A 10,302-nucleotide genomic window follows, 5' to 3' on the forward strand; every position below is an offset into this window, starting at 1 on the left:
AGAATTTTCAGGCAGGCTGTTAAGCCAGTGCCGAGCTGGCCCTTTGAGTTTTAGTGGAGGTATTTAATGGCGTGGAGGTCATCTCCTCGAGCCATATGGATATGGAGAATAAAATCCTCGATCCATACTGCGTGATCGGTTGTGCCGTCGTATGATTCGATATTGACGGGCTTGAACCCCTCAGGGAATTCGTGATCCAGTACTTCATCTATGAAGCAGAGAGGGTGTGCGGCACCTCTGTATCGGGCCGCATCACGGCGTAGCTCTGATGGAGTCCGTCTGCGACATTCCGCCCGGGCGTGATTAGGTTTGTCACATCCGAATAGGTAGCCGTCGTCGTGCGTCGAGGCACGTCCACGCGATCCGTAGATCGATCTTCTATGTCCTGCTCTACTGTCCAGGGTCTGCTGGAGGTCATACGTGTGACCCCGAACTCTTCCGTATCTATTTTTACGGGGCGGTGGGGCAGGCTGCTGTTCGGCCTGAGTTGCTACTTTATCCCGACCGCAGGGTGGCCGGTCGGCCGCCCTGTCTTGACCACGTGGTGGTCGTTCCGCATTACGCGAGGGAGATATGTGCTCCAGTGCCTCCTCATCAAATTGAGGTAGCAGTCCGCGTTTCGGGTAGCTCTTGGCTGGGCGCTTGAGGCCGTATTCTTCGGCTGTCAGGACATCAGTCCATCTGTCGACGAGCAGATCTTGTTCAGCTTGAAGCTGCTGCTGTTTCTTTTTCAGGCTCCCTGCAGTGGCTATGAGTTGAAGCTTAAAATGCTCCTGCTCCAGAGGATCCACGGGCACGATGAAGTCTTCGTTGCCGAGGCTTGTCTCCTCCCGGAGGGTTGACGGTAACTATCGTCCTCCGAGTCATCTTCTATGGCCTGTTCATCAGGATTATCTTGCCTGTTGTCATGTTCCTCCTGTTCGGATGCAGCTCCGACAGGGTCTTCATTGTTTTCGGCGTCACCCGGAGTACTATCTTCTCCGGTGCCAGTGTTGCCATCTTTTGAGCGACGAGGCTTAGAGCGGCGTTTGGGGCGCCGGCGCTTGGACTGCGTCTCAGAGGGTTTATTCGCGTCTGGCTCTTCTTTGTCGTCGCTAGATCCTTTAGGTGTATCAACCATGTACACGTCGTACGAAGAGGTAGTCGTCCAATGTCCAATGAATAGCGGGTCTTGGCCTTGCTCCTTGTCGGCATCGTCATCCATACCGTCCATGTCTTCGGAGCCATAGTCAAGCACGTCGGTTAAGTCATCGACAGTGGCTATGAAGTGGGTGGCGGGTGGGAAGCAAAATTCCTCGTCATCCGCCTCCAGCTCGAACCGAACATAGTTCAGCCATGAGTCCTTCTCCAAGGACAAATTCTTTAAAGAGTTTAGCACGTCACCCAGGGGTGAATGCTGGAAGATGTCTGCGGCGCTAAATTCGAAAATCGATAACCGATCCAGCTCGGTGTCCGCAGGCGTACGTGGTCCGGGAGTTACAGCCGGAGACGAGTCCAGAGTTCCATTGATGCAAATATTGTGGGATGTAGATTTCGTGTGTGTCTCCAATGCCACAGACTTTGTGGCCTCGGATGGCACGATCTGCTTCGGTTCTAAGGCCGTTGCAGCAACAGGAATCATCTCCTCGATGTAATCCGATGACAGATTTAAGTCATGTTCATCGGGGCGAGGGGGAGCGATCGCTGCGGTCTCAAACCCATTGAAGATCAAGTCTCCACGGGTATCCGTGACGTAGTTCAAGCTTCCAAATCTGACCTGACGGCCAGGGGCTTAGCTATCGACCTGCTCCAGATGGCCAAGCGAGTTGGCCCGCAGTACGAAGCTGTCGGACACGAAGATTTGCCCGGGGAGGAAGGTTTCCCCTCGGACGGCGTCACTATCGACGATTGAAGGGCCATCGAACCTCTTGTCGACGGCACAGTGGAACTCTCAATGAAAGCAGCAATGTCGGTGTCAAAACTGGCGGATCTCGGGTAGGGGGTCCCGAACTGTGCGTCTAGGATCGATGGTAACAGGAGACGGGGGACACGATGTTTACTCAGGTTTGGGCCCTCTCTATGGAGGTAATACCCTACTTCCTGCTTGATTGATCTTCATGAATATGAGTGTTACAAGAGTTGATCTACCACAAGATCGTAATGGCTAAACCCTAGAAGTCTAGCCTATGTGAATATTGTAATGAGTATCCGCCTATCCGGACTACGCTCTCCGGTTTATATAGATACCGGAGAGATCTAGGGTTACATGGGGTCGGTTACATAAGAAGGAATCCTCATAGTTGGTCGCCTAGCTTGCCTTCCATGCCAAGGAGAGTCCAATCCGGACACGGGTATAGTCTTCGGCCTTCATATCTTCACAACCCATCAGTCCGGCCCGATGAATAACAGGCCGGACGCCCGAGGACCCCTTAGTCCAGGACTCCCTCAGTGATATCCACTGTTGAAAGGGGCCCCCTGGAAAGTTATTTCTTCGGACCGATAATTGTCCGGCGTGCCGAATACCACATCAAGTGTAATTTTTCCCGCACACCGCGCTTCCCGATTGGGAATGATACCTCGAAAGGTTGTGCTGCTTTTCTCGATGCGGCTCCTGTCTATTTCCATCTTGTGGAGCGTGTCCTCGTAAATGAGGTTTAGTCCGCTGCCGCCGTCCATGAGGACTTTTGTAAGTCGAAAACCGTCCACGATGGGACTAAGGACTAATGCGGCTGGCACTCGGACTGTTCTGTATTTAGGTTCGTCACTGGCGTTAAAGGTTATGGCCGTGTCGTTCCAGGGGTCAATTGTGGCGACCTGGCAGACTTTTGCGAGATCGCGCAGTGCCCTTTTACGCTTATTGTTTGAAGCGAATGTCTCGAAGACCGGCAATACTCTTGTGTCGTCGTTTTCTGGAGGGTGCTGTTCTGGGGTGTCCTTGATGAGGATGTCCTCGCCGCTCTTGGCTACCTGCCGAAGTATCCAACATGCTCTAAGGCTGTGGGTTGCTACGGTATCTGGCATCGTGTGTATTTTGCATGGGCCATTGAGCCATCCTTCCAGAACGGTGTCGTGCCGCGTAATGGGTTTATGTTTTTTGACTGTTGGGCTGGGCGTGCCGCGGGGGTGCGTCCTTTTCGCTTGTAGGGGGAGTTGGGTTGGGACCGACGGTTCCCAGCAAGCTGCCTGAGTTTTACAGGCGTTTTCCATCGCGCTGTACTTTTGTACGATAGTTGCTAAGTCAGCGAACTTTGGTATGCGGCGGCGATTGATGGTGTTAAGGATACCTTCGTCTGCGCAGTTATTGCAGAATGCTGCTATCGCGTCTTCGTCGCGGCAGTCTTTTACCTTATCTTTGACAAGGAGGAATCTGGCCCAGAAGTGGTGGACCGTTTCCTGAGACTGTTGTTTGATGCTCATGAGAGCGTCTATGTCCGGGTGGGTGGGTAGAATTAAATCCGAACCCTGACCCGTTTTTGGATCCGGAGTTTGGAGATCTACGGGCCTGACAGTTCGGGCTCCGGGATATCGACTGATTTTTTAGGCTCGTCGTCCGACTCTATGTTCGGAGGACGAGACATGCCTTTCTGCCGGAGAATATCCGGCCCTTCCAGATCGGAGATCGGAACATAGTTCGTCTTCAATATAGCAGAAGAGTTGTCCCGCTCCTCGACTACCGCTATCTGGTGGGTGATCGGCGGAGTTTTAATTTCTCTCTGGTCGGGTTTAAGCCCAATCCGATCGTAGTCTGTGGCGACCCCCAAGGCGGCCATGCGATCCAGGAGTTCGTTCAACGACGATAACTCCATTGGATCCATCCGGGCGGAGTTTTCGGGATTAACGCGGAGGCGATTTTTGATGACTTGAGAGGTCATCGTCGGCTTAAGGGCCGAACTGGCGGTCATGACGAAGCCGCCGAGCCGGAGGGTTTGGCCTGGGGCCAGGGCTCCTCCGGAGATGGTATTATCCTTGACAACAAGGCGAGCCATCAACCCTCTTGGCGACGGCACAGTAGAACTCTCAATGAAAGCACCAATGTCGGTGTCAAAATCGGCGGATCTCGGGTAGGGGATCCCGAACTGAGCGTCTAGGATCGATGGTAACAGGAGACGGGGGACACGATGTTTACCCAGGTTCGGGCCCTCTCTATGGAGGTAATACCCTACTTCCTGCTTGATTGATCTTGATGAATATGAGTGTTACAAGAGTTGATCTACCACGAGATCGTAATGGCTAAACCCTAGAAGTCTAGCCTATGTGAATATGGTAATGAGTATCCGCCTATCCGGACTACGCTCTCCGGTTTATATAGACACCGGAGAGATTTAGGGTTACATGGGGTCGGTTACATAAGAAGGAATCTACATAGTCGGTTGCCTAGCTTGCCTTCCACGCCAAGTAGAGTCCAATCCGGACATGGTTACAATCTTCGGTCTTCATGTCTTCACAGCCCATCCGTCCGGCCCATGGATAACAGGCCGGACGCCCGAGGACCCCTTAGTCCAGGACCCCCTCAGTCGCGGCAGGACAAGGAGGCAAGGCTGCGGAGGAACCATGAAGTACTCCGGTGACGCAGGGCTGGCCGATGGTTGCCGTTGAGATGGCCGGTGGCGTGAGACACGAGGAGGAGCAGGGCGCATGCGCTGTGTGTGCGGGCTTCGTGTGTATGTGGCGGCGGATGAACAGTGCGAGGGAGAGACGAGCCCAAAGAGAACGCTAGGGTTATAGGTTTTGGGGCGCCCCTATTTCTCGCATTCAGCGAGAGGGGAGTGACCCCTCGCTGAAGGGAACGCCAGCTGGGCCGGCACACGCACGCGGAAACACCTGCCTGAGTTTAGTTTCATTTTTTTCATATTTTTTGTTTTCATTTTTTGCTTTATTTTTTATTTTTGTTTATACTTTAAAATATTCCAAATATATATTACAAAAGCACTATTCAAAAAATATTTGAAAAGTGTTGAACATGTATCTGGAAAAATGTTGAACAAGTATTTGGAAAAATGTTGACCATGTATATAAAAATGTTGAATAGGTATATGAAAAATGTTGAAATAGGTATTTGAAAAAATATTGAACAAGTGTTTGAAAAAAATGTTGAACAAGTATTTGAAAAAATGTGGATCATGCATATAAAAATGTTAACCAGGTATTTGAAAAATGTTGAAAAGGTATTTGAAAAAATGTTGAACAAGTATTTGAAAACAATGTTGAACAAATATTTGAAAAAAATGTTGATCATGTATATAAAAAATGTTTAACAAGTATTGAAAAAATGTTGAACAAGTATTTGAAAAATGTTGAAGAAGTATATAAGAAAATGTAGAATGAAAAAAAAGAAAAACCAGAAAAGAATAGGTATATGAAAAATGTTGAAATAGGTACTAAAAATATTGAACAAAATATATGAAAAATGTTGAAATGGGTATTAATAAAGAAAAAACTAGAATAGGTATATGAAAAATGTTGAAATAGGTATTAAAAAATGTTGAACAAGTATATGAAAAATATTGAACAAGTATTTAAAAATGATGAATAAGTATTAAAAATGTTGAATAACTATGAAAATGTTGAACAGGTATTCGAAAAATGTTGAAATAGCGTTGGGACAATGTTTATCGTGTATACAAAAAATATTGATCACTTGTTACGAAAAATGTTTTTGACATGTACGAAAATGTAGAGTGAAAACAAAAACAAACATAAGAAAACACAAAAGAAAAAAGGAAAAAGAGAGAAGAAAAGAGAAAACCAAACAAAAAATGGAGAATAAAAAGGAATACCAAACAAAAAAGAATAATGCAAAAAATAACATAATAATCAAATAAAAACGAGATGAAAAAATGAGTGAAAAACGGAGAAGAAACAAAATAAAAGTAAAAAAATCCCGAAGAAAACGGCTCGAATAGCATCAAGTACTACGCGCCCTAGTTCTTCTCATGAAAGGGACTGTGGTGGATTGGTTGGCGCGGCATGTGTTTTCCCCGTACGGGCAGGTTCGATCCCGTGGATTTTTTTTTTTTTTGAGAAGAACGATCCCGTGGATTTTTTTTTTTTGAGAAGAACGATCCCGTGGATTGGTGTGCGCGTGAATAGTCGCCGCGTAGGTTTTGGGGATTAGGAGTGGGTGCGACTGGGCCTTGACAGGCCGTATGGGCTGTGCACTACTGCCCTCTCTCCCTTTCCTTTAATTTCTTTCTCTTTATCTCTTTGGGAAATAATGAGAATTTTGAAGAAAATGAAGAGAGGGTTAGGGATAGAAATTGAGCATGGGGGTTATTTTCCTGGACTCACAAAAATATGTTTGGTCCAAGAAAGTAGAAATGAGCATGATAGAAAGGTTTATACTCAAACTCATTTGAATTTAATCCAAATGAGTTTGAACTAGGACTAGGTTTAGAAGTGTCCAAAAATGTTAAGAATTTTGGAGGAGCCTCGATAAATAGGAAAAGAATTAAGGAAAGTTTGGAGAACAAACTAGAAGAGGCATGGGATTTATTTTACAAGTGTGTTAAGGTTGATTCCTGAAAGAATGGAATATTTATTTTAGCTCCCTAAAATATTGAGAGGATATGTCCTACAGAGAAATCATCACGTGAATTCCCTCAATTTAAATGGATCAGATGTCCATACAATTTATTTATGAGTTTTAATTGGGTTGCAAAATTTAATGGCATGATGACATGATGCAATGCAAAAATAATAATGTAGAGCAAGCAATATACTAATAATGCAAAGAATCGGTTTCGGGCTGTTACAAACCAGCCTTAAATGACGAGCTCACCGATTCAGGTTCTATGCCGTTCACATTCTTTTTCTTTCTACAATGTGCTTATATAATTTTTAAAAGTGCAGGTGCATTTAAGAAAATGGTTGTGTAATTTAAAATGTGTTCATGCCTTTTGAAAAATGCTTGTATAGTTTTATGTATTAAAATAATGTTTATGGATTTTAAAAAAACATCTTGTTTTAAAATGTTAAAAATTGTTTGTAATTTAGAAAAGGTCATGTGATTCAAAACAATATTCATGTTTTTTGAAAAGAATTTTCATGCATTCTAAAGAAAATACAATCTAAAAGAGAGATGGAGTGATGGTGTATGGAATAGGTGTATGATGTAGCTCGCGTAGGCTGCCCCTCATGTCAAGCTCAACTAGATTAGTTATAAATTTTCGTCGGCGCGGTTCAATGATATTTGTCATGCGGTGGCCAATGCCTTGGATTAAGATTAGATGGGCACTCTGATCAGGTGAGGGCGAAAATAAGGATAAACGTCCACACAAGTGGAGCGCCAAACATGGGGGTTGAGCCTGCAACCCAGAGACATGTTTGCTAGTATATGATCGTAATCCTAGTGGATCATTGATTTAGCCTAGGTAAAAAGGTGGGGCGTGACAGCAAAAGTCCGTAATAAGAACGCACTCAAAATAAACAACTCAGTATAAATCAGGATATTTGATAGATAATATATTCCAAAGCATACATAGGTTCAAAATCCAACAGGACTATCAACTGGACAAATCTTAGACTCCACTATATATGACGACGCTAGACGATTCAGCGAAATCCAACATGACTTCAAACTAGGGACAGAACTTAAACTCCAATATATATGACGCTAGACGGTTGATTCAGCATATTTCCAACGTTTAGGAAGCGTTGGCAAACTTGGACATAAACCTCTTCTTTTCCCTTAGCTGATAGAGAAGGTAAGAAAAATTATTACTACAACAAAAGTAATTCAGTTTAATTATATGTAATTATTTTGCACGACAACATTATACAAAGCTGACAATAGTAACCAGGAATAACTCTAAGCATGCAATGGTGACATATTGCTCAAAAGATTAAGGCCGAACAAGATATTTAGTGATATGAAAACCAAGAACAGCTAAATAGGACAGATGCTAATTAACCTCTGAGTAAAGGGGTAAAGCACTTCAATAACACGGGGAAATAAGGTTCTCTCACCTGATTGTTATGGCCACACTTCTTCTTACGGCAGTTGGTGGCCCTGGCGGGTAGTCGTGCATAGCACCTGCAAGGCAGTGACTATTTGAGACAAGTCTAATAATTAATCAGTGACTTCAGTTTAAGCATTGGTGACAACTCTGTCAAAGCTTTTACAGTTTCGAGGGAGTACTATGCACATCTTAATTAATCATGTGCATATCAACCATGTAGTTAATTTCAATATATAACTGCAAAGCAAAGAAAGGAGATGATAAATTGAAGGCGAGATCGATCAAGCTCTGTTTGGCAATTCAAATCTACGTCTCAGGAAGATGTAATGAAAAGCATGCTAGTTGCCTCGATTAAACAACAACACACAACACATATCTACACACGCATAATCTCCGAGCTCACAATTCAAGCGCTGCAACTGCAACCATAGGCACCGAGAAAAGGTTCGTTACTGGGATCGAGTGCATACCTGCGGCAGACTAGTTTGTTCTCATTGTACTTTTGAGCAAGGATGCGGAGGTTGGGCTCAAGGTTCTTGGGGTATCCACCTCTGCTGCCGCCGCGGAGGCGCAGCACCAGGTGAAGCGTCGACTCCTTCTGGATGTTATAGTCGGCCAGAGTGCGGCCATCCTCTAGCTGCTTCCCTGCAAAGATGAGGCGCTGCTGGTCCGGCGGGATACCTACGGTTAGGAGTGGCAAAAGAAAAGAAAAATCACAATTAGTAACTCGCTCGTGAAGTGTTCAGTTTGATGAAGGATCATGAAAGTAAACTGAACAACGTGTTAATTGATTACTACTCCCGGGACGGGAGTACTAAACAGGGGTTCTCTGTCAAACAAGAAGCAAATCCTACAGCAAGGTCAAGAAACAGCCGGTCCAAAACTATCTAACCTCGAATAAGCAGAAAAGTTTTGATCTGCTCTGTTTCAGATCGAGATTGTTAATCTAAGACAGCATGGAGGGTGAACTAAATTCGACGGATTTAGTTGGTAGTGATGTGCACATGGTAAAATAATCAAACAAGAGAAGCAAAAGGCAAGCCTCTACGAAGACCAGATTAGTTCTGAGGTGCGCAACGCTGGTGAAGATGTATGATCGATCGGCCAGCAAGTAGACGGAAGAGATGGCGCAGTGATTCGAGACGGGGACTGAACATGTATACCTTCCTTGTCCTGGATCTTAGCCTTGACGTTGTCGATGGTGTCCGAGGACTCCACCTCGAGCGTGATGGTCTTCCCGGTCAGCGTCTTCACGAAGATCTGCATCTTGCCGTGTCGTTGATGGCTCTCGATCGTTCTCCTCTGGACGGGTTGTGCTTGGTGTTGGTATCGACTGTTGCATGCGTGATGTCCTTATATAGGCAGGAAGCCGAGGGAGGCAACGGGGTCGCTACGGAAAGCCCCAGAACCCTAGCTTGCAAAGGTGGAAACGGGAGGCGTGGCCGCCAAGAAGATCGCGACTCGGTTGGGGCTGCGGTTGCTCGGCTTCTGGCCGGCTGCATACTATCCATATATATAACTAAACCTGGCACAGTTGTTGAACCGGTCCATTCAGAACAAATGGCCCACAAGGCCATTTAGTGATTTTAGTATCGCAATTAATAAATTCTCAAAAAAAAAGTCTTGCAATTTTTTCTTTCACATTTGCTATTCTTTCGATTTTCAGGCAACAATCGATTCCGTGCGAGGCGCAAAGCACCACGCAGCAGGACAGGGACGATGCGGTTGATCGCAACATCACCGCCACGGTGAGGTGGAGCTTAACGGGTGCGGGTATGATGCGGTGTCGGGATGGGGGTGGGGGGGGGGGCTCTCGAGAAGGGAGGGGCATTTAGAGGGATGGCCGAGGCGGCACGGCCATGACAGGTGGCAAGGCAGTGAAGTCAGTGGCGGGTCATGGGGGATGATGGGGCCAGTGCCGAAGGGCGGGTCGACAGCGGCGAGGGGAAGACTAAGGCAGCAGGGGAAGAGGGAGGAAGGTGAAGATGCGGTGGAGAATCAACTGAAACCTGAACTTTCTTCAGGCAACTTATTAATAGACACTATTTTCTTACAACCAAAAAGAACTACGGCAAAAGAAAGTTGACAAATTGCATATGTGTTTAGTTTTGGTTTACCGTATTTAACAATCAACCGTGTGAATTAGAACTTTTTTGTTAAGAAGGGCATGCTAGCCTTGTGAACATTATGGAAACTCACACTGTATGTCATCGGATGCCTAAGTATGTAAGTACGTTTCATATACCCATTCAATCTTATATTTATACACATTTTATTACCTTGTACATTATTTATTTATCCTAGTACATTATTTATTAATTCCATCATTTTTTTTGAGGAACTGGGACAGTGGGAGAGGCTCCCA

The 10,302-nt window shown here is 45.6% G+C and overlaps 1 protein-coding gene across 1 annotated transcript; it reads right to left on the reverse strand.

Annotated features, from left to right (window-relative positions):
- Positions 1 to 7,395: 7,395 nt before the first annotated feature.
- Positions 7,396 to 9,274, reverse strand: LOC109785874 (ubiquitin-ribosomal protein eL40z fusion protein). The gene is made up of 4 exons (XM_020344459.3): positions 9,101 to 9,274; positions 8,408 to 8,618; positions 7,945 to 8,011; positions 7,396 to 7,670 (listed from the first exon to the last, which is right to left on the reverse strand). The coding sequence occupies exons 1-4, from the start codon at positions 9,201 to 9,203 to the stop codon at positions 7,623 to 7,625; spliced, it is 429 nt and encodes a 142-aa protein (XP_020200048.1). The 5' UTR covers positions 9,204 to 9,274; the 3' UTR covers positions 7,396 to 7,622.
- Positions 9,275 to 10,302: the final 1,028 nt, after the last annotated feature.

The sequence above is a fragment of the Aegilops tauschii genome, chromosome 2 (genome assembly GCF_002575655.3).
Source record: "Aegilops tauschii subsp. strangulata cultivar AL8/78 chromosome 2, Aet v6.0, whole genome shotgun sequence".
NCBI classification, from domain to species: domain Eukaryota; kingdom Viridiplantae; phylum Streptophyta; class Magnoliopsida; order Poales; family Poaceae; genus Aegilops; species Aegilops tauschii.